At 35.3% G+C, this 18802-nt stretch overlaps 1 protein-coding gene across 3 annotated transcripts in view; it reads right to left on the minus strand.

Moving 5' to 3' along the window:
• Nucleotides 1-18802, minus strand: part of EXOC6B (exocyst complex component 6B) — a 620807-nt gene that overhangs the window by 283118 nt on the left and 318887 nt on the right. For all 3 annotated transcript variants that reach the window (XM_059188040.1, XM_059188039.1, XM_059188041.1), the window contains 4 exons: nucleotides 11695-11766; nucleotides 10878-10975; nucleotides 9277-9382; nucleotides 8289-8398 (listed from right to left, as the gene is read on the minus strand). In XM_059188040.1, coding sequence (XP_059044023.1) covers nucleotides 8289-8398; nucleotides 9277-9382; nucleotides 10878-10975; nucleotides 11695-11766 — 386 coding nt within the window. The remainder of the gene's footprint in view (nucleotides 1-8288; nucleotides 8399-9276; nucleotides 9383-10877; nucleotides 10976-11694; nucleotides 11767-18802) is intronic.

An 18802-nucleotide genomic window follows, 5' to 3' on the forward strand; every position in this document is an offset into this window, starting at 1 on the left:
ATTTTCTATGCAAAAAAAGGAAACTAAACATAAAGAAAATGATTCAACAGCCATCTTTATATACAAAGTTTTAAAAAAGACAATAGTCTTGTAACCAATAGCGTGAATTCTGGACCTATACAGTCTTCATGAGCCCCTGAAAGCATCACAAAGGTGGCTTTCTATAAAAGATGTCCTTTGAAGACAAGTATTCCCTCAATGATAAGGTTACTATTGTAGAAATACTAGATTATAAACATCAAGAGATAACTATAAATAGAGATTTGTGAGTTCTTTATAAATTTATTACTTGTGGACAGTGGTCACAAAATTTATCTCATCAGTTTCTCTTTCTAGAGAAGAAAGTAAGAGGCTTAGTAGAATCAGATTTAAAGTCTTACAATTCTAAATATATAGGCAATCCACATTATCATGCTCTATGAAAAACAGAAAAATACTAAAAAGAAACAAGACTACAGAATGCAAGGACATAATAAAAAAAAATGATACATCAAAATATTTTTACAGGGTCCATGCAAAGATACATTTAACTGACCAATACCCTCTAGCCCACTGCTGACCTTTCCAAAATTATTACTGAACTCAAATGCTTCATCCACAAATATACGAGGTGCTGTGCATTGTGTTGTGGAATAATGAGATCAAAATGGCGAATGAACAAAATAGCTATGGTTCCTGCCTTCATATATTTTAAATTCATAATTATATCAGGTCAATTGTAATATGAGCTACAAATAAGTATAGGTTGCTATAAAAGTGATTAACACAGGTGTCTAAAATAATCTGGTGCTCCTGATATTAATTGTTCTCATCACATCCTATACTGATTATGTATCTCTACTATGATTTAAGATCCAGCAGAAGTTCCACATTTGGATATGATGCAGAAGATCAAGAAAAACCACTATGACCTCCATAACAACAAAAATGTTAGGTCTAATCTTAAAAGCTGTATTTTCCTTCAATGTCAACACAGTGTAATTAACATAAACACACACACACACGTACAACAGAACAAAACTGTATACCACACCAGGACACATCTTTGAATGGTGAGCGAAGGGTAGCAGTCAGTTTCATACATGAGGCCATTTGCTTAATCTGGGCACAGATGGATAAAGGATAAAGGACTGAAACAGTCAGAGGCTGAAAGGCTTTGCTGAGATGAGGAGAAATCAGCCAAACCTTTCACAGTGTGGGCTACTATTACAGTTTGGAATCCGGGAGAGCCACAAAACAAAAATAAAGTAACTGACCCAACAATTCTTCCCTACAAGAGTTCTCCTTGGTGAGGGCAGTGTGAGAAATCAGAGAGAGATCTTGCAAATTTTGCAAGGGGTTTTGGATTCAGGGCTACAGAAATGCAATCCAAAAGAGAGAAAAAAAGGAAAGCTGAAACCCATCCCAGTTCAAATCTCGTTAAGATCAGAGATAAGCTCCTGGATGAAAGCTCTGGAATTTCAGAGCTGGTCTTATGCACAAAGAGACTTCTGCAATAGCATTTGAAATCAGAAGTAATTTGAAGCTAATTAAAACTGAGATATTCAGTTCACTCAAGTAATGATGAAATCTGAATGATCCATCAAGCAGCTAGGAGTTGCAAAAGAAGAAAAAAAGAATGAGAAAGAAGAAGACGACATGTTTAAAGAAATATAGGCAAAATCATCTCCAAACATGATACAATACTTCAACCCACAGATCCATGAGGTTTAGTACATCCCACACAAAATGAATATAAATAAAACAATAAGATCATCACAGTCAAATTATGAAGTCCAAAGACAAAAAGAAATCTTAAAAACAAAAGATTTTAGGAAAAAAGGGAAAAAAGGCAATACATTCAGAGGAACAACAATAGGAATAATGGCTTATTTCTCTTCAGAAAACAATGGAAGCAGTGGAATGCAATCTTTAAAGTGTGGGGAAAGGGAGAACTAGCAACTTATTCTATGCCTTAGAAAATATATTTTTGAAAATAGAGATGATAAAAATACTTTCAGAATAATTTTTTAGTTATTTTAAAGTATTTTCGAGGGGCCCCTGGGTGGCTCAGTCGGTTAAGGGTCCAACTCTTGATTTTGCCTTAGATTGTGATCCCAGGGTCCTAGGATTGAGCCCTGTGTCAGGCTCCATGCTGGGCATGGAGTCTGCTTAAGATTGTCTCTCTCCCTCTCCCTCTATTCCTCCCCTGCTCCCCCTCTCTCTCTAAAAAAAATTTAAAATTTTTAAAAAATTAGTTATTTTATATTTTTTTTCTTTTTTTTTGAGAGAGATCACAAGCAGGCAGAGAGGCAGGCAGAGAGAGAGGGGGAAGCAGGCTCCCCGCTGAGCACAGAGCTCAATGCGAGACTGGATCCCAGGACCCTGAGATCATGACCTGAGCAAAAGGCAGAGGCTTAACCCAATGAGCCACCCAGGTGTCCCTAGAAATATTTTTTAAAGCTAAGAAAATCCAACACCAGCAGATACTAAAGGAAATGCTAAAAGAAGTTTTTCATGCTGAAGGAAGATGATACCAAAGGATAACGTAGATATGGAGGAAATAATAAGAACGCCTCAAAATGGTATATGTGTGGTGGGCAAAAATAAAAATTTTTTTCTTGAAGTTTAAAATACAATTAAATGTTCAAAGCAAACACAGTAACATATTTTAGAATTAAAAAGAGGTATATATGTGTAAGATATACCAACAACATAAAAAAAAAAGGACAGAAAAGAGGTGCCAGGATAGCTCAGTAGGTCAAGTGTCTGCCTTTGGCTCAGGTCATGATCCGAGGGGCATGAGGTTCAGGGAGCCTGCTTCTCCCTCTTCCTCGGCCATTCCCCCTACTTGTGCTCTCTGGCTCTATCTCTCTGTCAAATAAGTAAGTAAAATCTTTTTATAAAGTGTTAAGAAAAAAAGGAGTAAGAAGATAAATTACTCTATACTGTTGAAGAGCCTTAAATTACATGCAAAATGATATAATATTATTCAGGGTAAACTATGATAAATTAACAATGTACACTGTAATCCCCAGAGCCACCACAAGAACAAGAAACTTAAAAAACCGAAAGGTCATACTCAAGTAAAGCCAATAGGGAAAATAAATCATAATACTAACATAACCTAATCAAGAAGGACAAGAAACAGGAAAAAATGAGGAAAATAGAAAAACAAAGACAAATAGAAAAACAAAAATAAGACGGCACACTTAAGTCCAACCATATCACTAAATTCATTCAGGTAATGGAATAAACACTCCAACTAGGCAGACTGCATGAAAAAACAATACGTAGGGGCACCTGGGTGACTCAGTCGATTAAGCACCTGCCTTCAGTTCAGGTCATGATTTCACGGTCCTGGGATCAAGCCCCATGGAGCCTGCTTCCCTCTCCCTTGGCCCCGTCCCCTGTGCTTGAGCTCTCTTGATCTCTCTCTCTCAAATATATATATGAAAAATCTTAAAAAAAAAAAACAGTATACAACTATTTGTTCATTCAAAATGACACATTTTAAAATAAAGACACATGCCCAAATCTTATGTTCAAGATAGCACTCAGTACTCAACACTCAAAAGAAAGTGGGCTCCTTGCATAAATCAATGATACCATGGTTAAGTAATGTCCCAAAATGTGACAAGAATATATCAACAAGGCACAGGAGCTAGTATCAAATGGCTTGTGTGCCCTAAGTCTGGACAGTCTGGGCATCAAAACAAATACAGTAAAGGAGTGAACCAAGTGAATTAAATAAGAATCCGTGAGTCTCACCTGAAGGTAGGTAGATAATAAACAGAGAGATAGAGAGAAAATAAGTAGCAGGGAAGCAGATGGAGGAATCCTTAAAAGAGAATGCCAAGTAATACACATGGAATTAAGAAACCATAGATTAATTAAAAACCATAAGCCAGTAATTTTCTGAGTGACAAACTGATTCAGGCAAGAATCATTATGGATACTGTAAGTGGGAGGGAGGTGAAGAACATTTGATAAGTAACAGAACACAAAGTATTTCAACATAAACACAAACATTACTTATTACAAAAACAAAATGATAATTATACAGGGAGAAAAGACAATATCTCAACTAACTAATCAAAATTAATATAAATAGGGCTTCTGATACTATACACACACACACACACCCACACACACACACACACACGGATACATACATAGCAAGAAGTAGCTGGAAGGGAAGGAAAGAAGGGAAGATCACATATGTTTCTTCCATGTAAGAATTTCCTTTTGTATCATGTGTGCATAAAGCTACAGGTCTGTTGGAAATGAATTATCAGCTTCCATTCAGCTAAAAAATTTTACTTTGTTTCTGAAAGTTATTTCACTATCTATAGAATTCTCATTGATTTGTTCTTCTGAGTCCTTGAAGCCTGGCACTCCATCGTCTCAGGCTTGCATAGTTTTTGAGAAGTCTGACGTAACACTTCTCACTATACCTGCATGTAGCATCTTCTCTTTTCTAAATTCTTTCAGCTCTCTCAAGGGTTCCAGAAAATTTTTCATTTTGTAATTTATCTGTTTTGTTTTGTGTTTTTTTCATTGTTAGGGAGGAAACAATACTCTTTCCGGCTTTCTATATTATAAATAGAAGCAGAAATATCTCATAGTAATTTGCTTTTAAAAAAAGAAGTCTTATGCATGTACATGTATTCACATGGAAGAAAAACTAAAAAAAAAAAAAAAAAGATTTCCCAGATGTAAAGAGTAGTCATCACTATCTGTTAAAATTTTGAGTCTTTAAAATTTTTCTTCTTTGAACTATTCTGTCTCCTAAATTCTTTACAGAAATCCAATTTAATAACTTAAAAAACTATATATATATATATATATGTGTGTGTGTGTGTGTGTGTGTGTGTGTGTGTGTGTGTGTATTCTTATTTTTTAAGTCAGGTGCAAGTGCTAGAACATTATTTTACCAAAGCCATTCCATTTATTTGCTATCTTTAAAAAGAATTTTCTTTCAAACAGAAAGAGTTTTGTGTCCTCAGAATTCATATATATATATTTTCAACATTTCTAATGCTATTCAGCATCTTCTATTCAATGTAAAGGGGGAAATTTTTACAGGAAAAAAAATAGGAGTTTCATTTATGAGAATAACTACCTTCCAAGTTTCATAAAAATCTCAATACCAGGGGTGCCTGGCTGGCTCAGTGGGTTAAAGCCTCTGCCTTCGGTTCAGGTCATGATCCCAGGGTCCTGGGATCGAGCCCCACGTTGGGCTCTCTGCTCCACAGGGAGCCTGCTTCCTCCCCTCTCTCTCTCTGCCTACTTGTGTGCTCTCTTTCTCTCTCTGTGTCAAATAAATAAAATCTTTAAAAAAAAAAACCTCAATACTGTAGGTTTTCCCATTTTAGGAGTCTTATGTTTAAGAGAACTAATTGTTTTTATACATATGATTCTCATATCCCAAATTATAATCTCCCCCCCCCCATGATTGTCAAAGAGGTCTCCATCACTGCAGGTTATAAGGCAAAGGTAGCCTAGAAAATAAGGTAAGTAAACCAAAGACTAAAGGCAGCTGTAAAATCTTCCCAAATTGACTATTTTTGTTAATTTTAAACAAAACAAAGGTGGTTTTCAGTCTAAAGCTCAAGATATTCAAGCAAGAAAAAGACTTCTGAACAATTTACTCACACTATCCCTTTACCATATTACCTTTCCTCCAACATAGAAAGGGTCACTATGCAATGAACTTGTAATATTTTCTATACATAACATACGTAACAGTACCCTAGAGACCATTCTCGGTTGTTAAGTCTTTTGGTTGTGGTGGTGAAGGTGGGCCTCAAGGGGTTAAAAAAACGTTTTGGTTTATAACTTCCAAAGATAATCTCATTTCCATGCAACCATTTCCATGAAAACAACCTCATTTTCAAAGAACAGAACAAATTAACTACACAAACCCTATGCTTCATTTTTTACTCAGTAAGAATGATTATCAAACAAGTGACTCAAACTATTTCCAATTATGTTTACTTTCGGAGTTGCTTGGCATGCCATACATTCCATTCACTCATTCTTTTTTTTCCTTTCTTTTTTTCTTTCTTTTTTTTTTCTTTAATTTACTGAGCTGGTGCAGGGGATGTTATGCCGAACAAAACATTAAATGCTTCTGCTCTTCAAGAGGTCTTTTCTAACATCCTTAATCCATCTCAATTTTTGGCTCCTTTGTTGCTGCTATGTCTCTCCATCATAGCACAACTATCCAACCGCTCAGTCCCTCAGCAAGATTATACACTCCTTGAAGAAAGGACCATATTTTCAGCATCTTAATGTCCTCACTACCAAGCACAGCCTGATAAATAACAGTTTACTTATAATGTAAGGTGAATAAACCAGCAAAGAAATAAACCAACAGTCTAGTACATACAGAAACCCAAAGACACAAGTAGAGTAATAAAATCTAAGAGGAGTTTTGATAACAGTATTCACAAGGTACAGAAAGAGCACAAAGGAGTCAGGAGATCAAGTCCATTAGGGATGGAAGTGGTCAGAAAGGTTTCATTCAGTAAAGGCAGAAGGTGAACCTGGAAGGATGGGTGGAAGCTTGTTAGGAGCACTAATGAGGAAAAGGTAATTTCATGAGTAGAGCCAAGTATAAAATAGCACATTAGGATCAGAAAACAGCAAATAAGTTGGTAGGACTGAAGCACGGAGTGACACAGAAATTGCCTAGGATATGAACCTGGAAAGGTATATGAAGGACTAGGTCAAGGAGCAGGGGAGGAGGCAGGCAGATAAGGAACTGCGTCAGGCTCAAGTTCGAACTTTATGCAGTAGACCACCAGGAATCCTTGGAAAGGTGAGCAGAGTAAAGCTAAATCATAAGGTTTGATTTTAGAAGAATTACTCTAGGGAACATACAGAACAGAATGAGGAGAAAGGGCAGATGGTTGGGAAAGCAAAGTTAGACATTTCAGAACAATTAGGAGATTATTTAAGTCGCCCAAGTCAATTATAACTACAATGTGAATGAAAGCAGCAACACTGGGAAGAGAGAACTTAAAAAAAAAAAAAAAAAAGAGCTACAAATAAAAAAACATGCAACAATCAATTTTGTCACCAATTAGGGTTAGAGAGACTAATTTACAAATGAGCACTGCCTTCATTTATTAAATGGGGACAATTAACACTTAACACTGTGACAGCTGAGACAATGTATGTAAAATACTAATACAGTAAAGCCAAGGGGTAAGAACTGTAAACTCGGCAGTATTCTTTTTGTTGAAGGTGATGCCTGACCAGATTTGAATCCTGGCTTAAACACTTATTCTTGTGTGACCTTGATAAAGTTACTAAACCTCTCTCTGCTCACTTTCTTCCTCTGAAAAATGGAGTATACTTTCCAGCACCTCAGGGATTAGTACTATTTTCAGTTTTACAGATGTTTTTAATATATGTGTAATTTGTTTACAAAAATGTAGACCAATGCTTGAAACTTTGTTTTTAATAAAAATAGTTAATAGAAAATAAGGAGTTGAAATGATTCTTAGATTTCTGGCTTGGGTGAATGGTGGTATCATTCACCAAGAGAAGGGAGTTCTTCTAGAAAAGACAATAATCTTTTAAAAAAGACAATCTAAAAGATTATTATTCACAAAGATTATCATAATGACTATGCCTCTTCAAATTCTTTAAGATGAGCTAAGTAGTCTTCTAGGTGTTTTGCAAGTCATTTCTCCATATTGCAACACTCACCATGGTATATTTTCATGCTTAAAACCCTCAGTTCATACTGACAATATCTGAGGCTAAAGAACTGTGTCTTTTACTTCTGCATTCCCAGTAAGAAGGATGTATCTGGTACAGAAATAGGTTCGGTACACATTAGTCAGATAATTTAACTTAAAGGAGATGAGGATACCTTCAACAAGCCCAGAGAATATTTGGAAAGAAGGATATTTTCAAAAGATTATACTTTCTACACCCCTAGTAGTCTTAAAATTTCATTAAACAGAAAGCAAAAATCAATATACTGTCTTCTAGTCAATTCTTACTAATAAAAAAGTGTTAAAATGCAAATTTACAACAAAAATAGAGAATAAGCTAAGTAATACAAACAAAAACAATTTATTCGCAAGTTTCCAACTTGCAAATTTGTTGGAACTTTCCAACTTCCCCTTTTACCATGATTTTATAATATAGCAGGTGCCATGCTGTGAATGGCTAATATTAATACTTTCAAAATCAGAGCTGAAGGGGTTATGCAAAGGTTTTCAGAATATTCATGTGCCTAAGAGTCACAATTTCAACATCTGTTACATTTCCATTGTTTCAAAGCATACCTTAGGTGAAGATCTTCCGAAAACTTCAGGCAGGCATAAATAAATTCTTTAATTTGGTTGTAAACTTTTGGCACAAATTCAGAGAAAGGAAACTTTTTTGGAAATGGTTGCTGTAAATGCAAGAATTAATGAAAGCAAGTCACAAACTAACATACGCTGACGATACTTATAAGTCAATTAAAATACAAAAGGAATTTTCCTCCACGTTGCAAACTGTCTATTTAACAACCTCAAATTAAAGAAAGTGTTTCCAAAGTTTCCTGATTCTGAAAAGAATAAGATATAAGCTTAAATAATAATTCAAATGTCTTTCAACACATGAAGGGCTTAAAAAAAAAAAAAAGCTGTGCTAAGTATTCAACAATAAAAAGGAATGAATTATTGCTACATACACCAACTTAGACGAATCTCAAAAGCATCACTCTGAGTGAAAGAAGCCAGCCTCAAAACATTATCTACTGGATGATTCTGTTTATATGGCATTCTTGAAAAATCAAAAGTAGATGGATAGCTACCAGATCAGTGACCAAAAACTGGGGGTTAGGGTTGGGAGGAACTGATGAAAAGGAGCAGCATGAGGGAACTTTTGGGGATGACGGAACTGTTTCGATATCATTATTGTGGTAGTACATATATGACTCAATACACTGTCAAAACCAATTTTTTGGTTTTACATAGCATGGAATTACATAGCATGGGACAATTTTTACTGCATGTTTGGAGAGAAAATGTCCTAAAACTATAATGAAAACAAGTATTTCAAAGTATAAACAACACCAGAACATGCCTAGCAATACTCCTAACACTTCAGAGGTGAAAGGACCCTCAGGTCATCTACTGATTCCCAAAACAGGGACTTCTGTTCTTTTAATCCCCAAAATCTCTGAAGGTGTTCTAGAGGTCTAATGCATTGAGTTGGAGGTAATGTCTTCAATGAAACCGATAAAATGAAAACTTCTGGAGGATGGCAAAGCAAAAGTACTCTTACCTTTTCCAGCTCTGTATCTTGGAATGGGAACTGTCCTACCACCTTTTTATACATGTCTTCACTTGTTACTGGTATAGGACTGTAGTTGTCAGAATCAAGTATGTTTCTAGGAAGAAAAAGAAGGAAGGAAGGAAGGAAGGGTGGGCTGGTTAATCACTGTCGTGATCACAAGTAATTTTCAGGTAAACTCAAATGGTTGCATGTTTCTAACCACCCAAACCAATGTTTTCCAGTCCCTATTCTATTCCTTCCACAATGACGCGATCTGTTTCAGGTAAAAACATCTTTAACAGAAGAACAAAAGAAAACTACGCTCTGAAACAAAGGGAACACAGTTGCGAACATGAGCTCATAGTATCTGAGATTTAAAGATGAGACAAACTTTCATAGCAACGTGTAGAAGCCGTGAGGCAAATGAGTAGTAAACAACAAAAGGATGGATGCTTGCAAGAAAAGCAGAAAGGTTTTATTTGGGGTTTTTCTATTTGCTTGTTTTTAAAGAAAACATATTTGATTATGTTCTTTATTCTTGTACTAGATCTTCTATTCTAACTTTCAAAACAGGCAGATGAGGAAAAGTAACTTCCATAATAAATCCAAATTACATTCACTTACTTTCACCTACTGTTCTGTACTAAGGATGAACTTCCCTCCATAGGAACTGGCACCTTAATGAGACTGGAGACTCTCTAAAAGCAGAGACCATACTACTAAAATCAAAGTCAAATTTACTAAAGGGGTAGGATTAGGCACTTTCGAGACCATGGGTAGATGATGTTACTAATTTTCAAGGTTCCTACAGACAGAATCCTCCCTAAATACAACTGTACCATTAGTAAGATTAAAGGAAAAATGTAAGATCTTAAAGTTAGAAGAATCTAAAAACAGGGTAAGTTGATCTTGGGGACAGGGTCTTGCGCTAAAGCAGGAAGACCACTTTAAATAAAAGCATGAAGGCTCAAAAGGAGAAGAAACTCAAGTGATCTGACATGGGTTGTGTGACAGGAAAACAGTCCAAGGAGGTATCTGTCAATGTGAGGTGTAACAGAGGAGCTCTCATATTACTGTATACATGATGCATGATGTAATAACTAAATAATACACTTCAAACACTGCATTGTAATAGATCTCTTCTCTAAATGTAGAGAAGGACGCATTAGAGGAATCACATGAGTAAGTCTTCAAAAAAGGTTCTCAAAAAAGCCTAAATTATTCAAAGGGGCTCAAAGCTACTACTCTATGAGTGAGCTATAGAATAGCCATAACCTCCAAAAATATATTAAGAAGACACAAGATGATTTTAATGGTATGAACTAAGGTATTGGACATTTATTCAAGGCAGGGGGAAAGCCAAAATGAGGTCTGGAACTCTCCACATAGTAGACCTGATACACTGAGATCAGATATCTTGGGAGCTTTGAAACATTTCTACAATGTACTTAAATTCTGAATCATAACTAGGATCAAAGCTAGAATAGATAAGCCACACATACTTGCTGCTTATTATATCTGAGAAGACTTATATATAAACATGTGTATACATACCAGCACATATGTGCACATGCACATACAACCACACATGACCAGAGATCATTTCTCACCTGAAGATACCTGCCCACTTCTTTAGCAGAGTTTCACTGTACTGATCTCTGATTTCCAACAGCATGTCAAAAAGCTGATTTACAGGAAAACCATACACCTGAAACAAAATAAGAAAATGTCTTCATTTTACAGGGCGATTTTTTTAGAAGCAACATGAGAGAAATCAGGCACTGAAATACATTATCATTCAATTTAAATGAAAGCATGACAGCAGCATGTTTCATTCCCACCTAACATCTAGTTCTTATCTCTCAAGAATTAAAAGATACCAATAAAAATATTTAAGCCAGTCAAAAAAATAGAAAGATGAAAATTAAAATCAATATATACCATATACCATGTCCACAAAGTTCTCCCGGCAACTCCTCATGTCCCCTTAGCAAACTTCATGAGTAGGGAAAGAAATTTGAAATGCTACCCACTTCTAATGCTATCCTTATGGGATATGATTGGTGATTCAAATCAACAATTGTTATTCAAGATAGTAGTTAAAAAACTCCAAAATCATTCAAGCACTGTATCTGAGTTAAGGACATTTTTTAAAAAAAACTAATGTAGTGAGTGGTTCAATTAATTGACTGGCTCTGAGCAAAAAAAAAAAAAAAAAAAAAGAGGGGGACTGGAACTATTTATGAGAATATAAATTGGTCCAGGTAATGATCAGGAAATGCTATAAAAAGATAAGATCTAGCTCTAGGAAAAGAAGAAACACAACTAAGAACTAAAAGGCATTTACTCAAGCTGGGTAGGTGAGGGAAAGATCTGGAACTGATGAAGACTATTCTAGATCACTCTATGTAAACAGAAGTCACAAACCTGAAGTGTGTCAGCAAAAAGCACAATGAGGTTCTTCAAATCCAACACAAGGTTTGGATCAGAGCAGTAAGACTAAAGGAAATAAAAGACAATGAGGAAAAAACATCTTAATTATTAAAATAAACCTAAATTTTGAATTCTTTCAGTGCTTACTGCTTTACCTGGTGAAGGGTCTCTAGAATGGGTCTAACCCTAACCTTTTCCTGGCTCAAGGTAACACCAGATTTAGCCAGGGAAAAGATGGGTAGAGCCTCCCATAAGCCATGATCTACATTTTTAACAGCTGGAAATTTAAAAACATACTTCTAAATAATTCTTCAGTCAAAAAAGAAATCAAAACTGATACTGCAGATTATCTTAGAATAAACAACAATATAATACTTGATATCAAAGCCTATGCAGTGTGCCTAAAGCCATTTCAAAATATATTTATACTTTTAGAGGCAAACAGAAAACACAGAAGATTGAAAATAAATTAAGCACTCAACCCATGAAGCTCTAAAAGCCAAAATTAACCATAAGTATATGACAGATCAATTTTGATCAAATGAGAAGGGGAAATAACATAGAGAAGATATGAAAGACTTGATCAATGAAACCAAAAGCTAATTAAAAATACCAATGAAGACAAATCTTGGGCAAGCCTGATTAAACAAGAGAAAACAAAAGTAAAGAGCACAAGGAATACAAAGAGAAAATAAACATAAATACAGAGGAAAGGTTACAAACAGAGTCCATGTATAATCTCTTATCAATAAAACTGAAAATTGAAACAACATGGAAGATAGGTTCTGTGCACAGGAGTCAAAGATGCATGTCCCTATGTGAAAAATGTGAAATTTTGATATTCAAATTCTCTTGATTACAGTCTGGTTCCTTCCTCTCTACTGGATCTCCCAATTCCTGAAAGAGGTGTGTTGAATTCTCCCACAATGGTAGGGTTCATCAATTTTTTTTAAAGATTTTACTTATTTGACAGAGTGAGAGAAAGCAAGAAAGCACAAGCAAGAGCAGAGGGAGAGGGAGAAGCAGATTCCTGAGTAGGGAGCCTGACATGGGGCTCGATCCCAAGACCTGAAGATCATGACCTAAGCTGAAGGCAAGATACTTAACCTTCTGAGCCACCCAGGCACTCCGTCTAATTGAATTTAAATTTTTTTAAAAGGCTATTGTCTTTTTGGTGGGTTAAAACTAGAATAATACAAAATATTCCTTTCTTCTCCCACTTAATGGTCTTCAAATTCAATTCTATTTGCCTTGGAGAATATTGTGATTTCTGCTCCTCTGACTTTATTTTCACTCTTTTAAGGTACCCATAATGTATGAGTAGATCTCAATAAGCAAACTGTAAGACAGCCTCTTTGACATTTCCTGTGATTGCTGACATGCTGAACCTACTCCACCTTACTTTCAGATTTTTATTTACAATGATTTCTTCTTTTTTTTTTTTTATTTCGTGGTTTTCATCGGATCATAGGTTTTTTTTTTTTTTTTACGGTTTTTTCTTTTCTTTTCTTTTTTTTAATTGCTTTTCAGTGTACTAGAATTCATTGTTTATGCACCACACCCAGTGCTCCATGCAATACGTGCCCTCCACAATACCCACCACCAGGCTGGCCCAACTTCCCACCCCACGCCCCTTCAAAATCCTCAGATTGATTTTCAGAGTCCATAGTCTCTCAAGGATCATAGTTATTTTTAATTATTTTACAGTGGTCACTAAATAAGTCATATACTTTCTTCCCACTGTTTATATGAAATAATCTAGAGTTTCCATTAAAAAAATTTTTTTTAAGATTTTATTTATTTGACAGAGAGAGAGGCACAGTGAGAGAGAGAACACAGGATGGGGAGTAGCAGAGGGAGAAGCAGGCTTCCCACTAGGCAGAGAGCCCGATACCGGGCTCAATCCCAGGCCCAAGATTTGACCTGAGCAGAAGGCGGACGCTTAATGACTGAGCAACCCAGGTGCCCCTAAAAAAACTTTTTAAACATTAAGTCTCTCTCCTTCTGTACAGATTCTTAATAGAGTTAAACTTTATAAGTAATCACATGCCAGCTAATTAAATTTATCTATAACTGTTGCCCTTTTTTTGCACACATTTTATTTAATCCTATCCCATCTTATATTCCGGATTTTTCATTTTTTGTAAAATGCCAGTAAAATAGGATAAAGATTAAACTTCGAATCCTCATCTGTTTGAAAAAGGCTTTTTTCTGCCCTTAAACTAAAATACAAAATTTCGGGGTGCCTGGGTGGCTCAGTGGGTTAAGCCTCTGCCTTTGGCTCAGGTCATGATCCCAGGGGCCTGGGATCGAGCCCCGCATTGGGCTCTCTGCTCAGCAGGGAGCCTGCTTCTCCTCATCTCACTGTCTGTCTGTCTCTCTGCCTATTTGTGATCTCTCTCTCTCTGTCAAATAAATAAATAAAATCTTAAAAAAAATAAAATAAAATACAAAATTTCTCCCATCCTTTGGGAGAATTATCTCCCATCCTTTACCCTGCTTGACACTCGATGCAGACTTCTGAGTACAGGAATTCAGTCTTTCTTCATTGCAGGGAAATTTCCTTCTTTTAATTCTTTAATTTTTAAAGTCCCCCACTTTGTGACTATCCTTTCTTTTGAAATGTCTATTAGATATAATCAAAAATTAATATCAGAGGGTGGGAGGTCGGGGTACCAGGTGGTGGGTATTATAGAGGGCACGGATTGCATGGAGCACTGGGTGTGGTGCAAAAATAATGAATCCTGTTATGCTGAAAATAAAAAATATATTTGAAAAAAAATAGTATCAGGTATCCATCCACGTTTCTTAAACTTTCCTTTCACATTTTCCATCTCTTTGTTTGGTCTGTATTTGGGGATATCTATTATGTTTGACTTTTTATTCTTGATCACAGAATGATAGGTAGTTTTATCTGTTTGATCTTTGAATTAAATTTCTCTCTTTGGGTAATCAGAGATTTCCAAGAAAGCAACGTTTATCTTGGGCTCATGTGCTTCTTTTTCCTCCTTACTACATTTTTTAAAAATTATGAGTACAGTATACCTCAAGAAAAAAAATGAACAAAACCTATATATACAATTGTAGCAGGCAAACAAAAAGGAACAGCGCCAGCATGTGGGACATTCCCACATGCTCTCCTCACAGCTCCTTTCCTCCCCACTCACGGAAATAGTATCATGACTTTTATGATAATTACCTCCATGTCTTTCCTTATTTTTTTGTTTCTTTACATTTTTAACTTAACAGACTTTTTTGGGCATAGTTTCACATTTACAGAGAGTACAGAGAGTTCTCATACACTCTGCACACATACACACAGTTTCCCCTGTTACAACACCTTGCATTCGTGTAGTACATTTGTCACAAGGGACGAACGAATATTCACAATTATTAACTAAAGACCATAATTTATATTAGGGTTTACTCTTGTTTTTGTGTATTTTATAGGTTTTAACATATGTATAATGACATATTCCTCCATTACAGTGGCATGTTTCAAAGCCCTAAAAATCTTCTGTGCTCCATGTAGTCCTCCCTCCCCGAATCCTAGCAACCCCTCATCTTTTTACTGGCTTCATATTTTTGCGTTTTCCAGAATCTCATATAGACGATCTCTGAACTGGCTTAAAAATATTAACAATCAGGGGTGCCTGGGTGGCTCAGCGGGTTAAACCGCTGCCTTCAGCTCAGGTCATGATCTCAGGATCCTGGGATCGAGTCCCACATCGGGCTCTCTGCTCAGCAGGGAACGTGTTTCCCTATATCTCTTTGCCTGCCTCTCCGTCTACTTGTGATCTCTCTCTGTCAAATAAATGAATAAAATCCTTAAAAAAAAAATTAACAATCAGGTTGTAAGGTATTTATCCTCCCCAAAATAAAATTATTCAGATTTTGACTGTCACTGAATTAAATTTACAGGTCAATTTTGAGAGAACTGATACCCACAATAAGACTTCCGATCAATGAACATAATACAACCCTCAATTTTAATTACGTCTTCTTTAATTCATTTTAGTCTCTCAGTAACATTTTAGAATTTTTCTCCACAAAGGGCTTAAATATCTTTTGTTAGGTATAGCACTATTACTTTTTATTTAGGCTAACTGTACAAATTTTATCTTTTAAAAATTTTAACCTTTCAACTTTTGCTCCAGGTTTATAAAAACAACTGATTTTGTACAATGGTTTTGCATCCAGGAAACATGCTAACCTCTCCTATCAACTGTAATAATTTTTCTGGAAGTTCCTTTAGATTTTCAACGTACAAAAATATATCTGCACAAATAGCAATTTTGTTTCCTCCTTTCAAAGGTTAACATGCTTTATTTATTTATTTTTCTGTCAGGACAGCACTGGATATGACTTCAAGTGCAAAACAAAATAGGAGCAATGGCAATTAAATATGGTATTTGTTATAGGTTTCTCAGGATGTCTTTTATCAGTTTAAGGAAATTCTCTTACGCTTCTAATTTCCTAAGAGATTTTAGCATAGGCTTATGGTGTGCTTCATTAAATGTTTTTCTGTATCTATTGAAGTTATTTAAATTATATAAATTTTCTTTTAATCTACTAATGCATTAAATTACACTAATAGACTTGCAATATTACACCAAGTTTGCATTTGCCACTATAAACTCTACATATTAATACTATTTGTAAGTTGTTGGATTCTGTTTTCTAATATTGATTTAGGACTTCTAATCTCTATTTATGAATGAGCCTGATCTATATTTATGAGTTTATGCAATTATACACCCTCTTCTGGCTTCATTATCAAGATTACATACACTTCATAAAATGAGTTGCTGTTTCCTCTTTTCTGTTATCTGAGAGTTTGTGTAGAATATGAGTTGAAGACAAAATTCCCTATACCAGGGGATATCTTTTCTTTTTTTATTTTTTTAAGAGAAATTTGGGTTGTTTTTTTTTTTTAAGTAATCTGTACACACAACATGGGGCTTGAACTCACAACCCGGAGATCAAGAGTTGCATGCTCCTAAGGACTGAGCCAGTCAGATGCCCACTGGAGATTTCGTTAAGGGAAAAATGTTAACTACTTTTTCTTTTACTTCTGAAAGGAATAGTCCTTTCCAGCTTAATGTGGGGAAGATACCATATTATATGCTTTCTATCTTGGGTGGCCCCAAGAGGCTGTCAAAATCAAAGTTCAAATTGTCTGGACTAACAAGCGACCTCAGGGCAAAGGCAGCTCAAGCGGTTAGCCCATCTCTCGGGCCTCTCAACTTCCCTGGATCTGGCTTGATAATTCCTTAATATCCTTACCTAGCATTTGAGAACTATAGAACATTTTATGTGGTATATACACAAAAACATAGCATTGTTAGTAGTTTCCAGATGAAAGGTTGATATGTATAACCTAGTCTCCTATATTCCTAAAACCAGGAATGATTATTACTTTGTAAATTTTTCTCCAAGTCCATGAATTATTTGTATTTGCTAAAGAACAGCACTCGTCCATTAGTTTCCATTATCTTCTATTTGATGTAATTGGTTTTCCTCAAATATTTTATGACTCTTGACTATCCATATTTTCGAATGAAGGACAAGGATGATTAATATGGATAATCTGCAGAAGTTGTTGACTCTGTAAGTTTAAATCTGTTTCCCAAGAAAGTGACTACAGGCTCTTTGTAAGGGGACAGGGCAGATGAATCACTTTGTTCAAAAAGTAGTACAAGAGAACTTCACTGATCATACTATTACCTCTTTACATAGATGGTAAGCTTGGGCAAAGGAACAGGGTAAGCAGCTGGCTGGCTAAGATTTCTGGAAAGCAGACCTCTAAATAATTTCTTCTATGATTTCTCCCAGGCCCATTCCTGCTCATTATATGTGTTAACTCTAAATTTAGAGTGTTCCTAGATTCCATTTGGAAGAATATCTCCTACTTTGACAATACCTCTTTCTACCATATTTAATGTAATATTTTCTTGTCTCAGGTTCAATTAATTTTCTGATTTCCTTTGCTTTCTAAGTTCAAGGAAATTTTTAAAAACTTCTGGCCTACAGATGGTGCTTTGTAGAATTTCTCTTTTCATTTTGTTTTTCCCCATGTTATTTGATTAGAAGAATTTGGTTAGAATATCTAGAAGACAAGTATACTCAGTAGACCCTTTTGACTCAAAAAACCAAAATACACAAGCGGGATGGGTATGGACATGGCGTGGGTTTGTATAAAACCACTACCACAGTACACACTGCTGTCTACCTATGACATCAGACTAAAATGTCCAATATTTAATATCTGTAAAACATGAGGTTTTTGCCACACAGTATTACATTGTTCCATAATTCTGAGTACCCTTTCAGTATTATTCCTTTCAGTATTATCAGATGATGTTTATCATATTATTAAAAACTATATTAGCAGATCTTCTAATACTGAACTGTTCCTGATACAAACTCTCCTTTGCAGAAGCAAATTATACTTTAATATACTGCTAAATTTGAATTCCAAGCAAGATGGACCATGTAACATCTATAGTGTTTTGAAATCAGGATTGCAAACACTGTACATATTAATACCTGAAACACTATAGCTTTTAAAATGTTTCCAATTTATGCAATGACTAATAATTCAATCAGAAAAAGAGTAGTTTTAAATGTAACATGGAATGCTAGAAAGATATATGGATTTTTGATAAACAAGTAACAATCATTCAGATACACTGTTTCTTTTTGAGATTTGTTTTGATGTTTGGGTTTGCTCTTATTTTGGTTTGCTTTGCTGGGTAATATAATACATTAAATAAATAGTGTCATGAAATAGAATTAACATTTGCGGCATCAATTACTCTTGTCTCATAATAAATAAAATGACTGTAAATGTATGTGGTGCTGAGTTATGTTTTAATAGCCTTGTTGAGATATAATTCTCATACCACACAACTCACCCATCTGAAGTATATAATTTAATGGCTTTAGTTATTGTATATTCACAGACACGTGCAAACATAACCACAGTCCATTTTAGAAAATTTTTTTTTGCCTCAAAAAGAAAATGCATGTCATTTGAATTATCCTCCCAGCTATTCCAAGGCCAAAGCAACCACTAGTCTATTTTCTGCCTCTACAGATT

The sequence above is a fragment of the Mustela lutreola genome, chromosome 9 (assembly GCF_030435805.1).
Source record: "Mustela lutreola isolate mMusLut2 chromosome 9, mMusLut2.pri, whole genome shotgun sequence".
Taxonomy (NCBI): Eukaryota; Metazoa; Chordata; class Mammalia; order Carnivora; family Mustelidae; genus Mustela; species Mustela lutreola.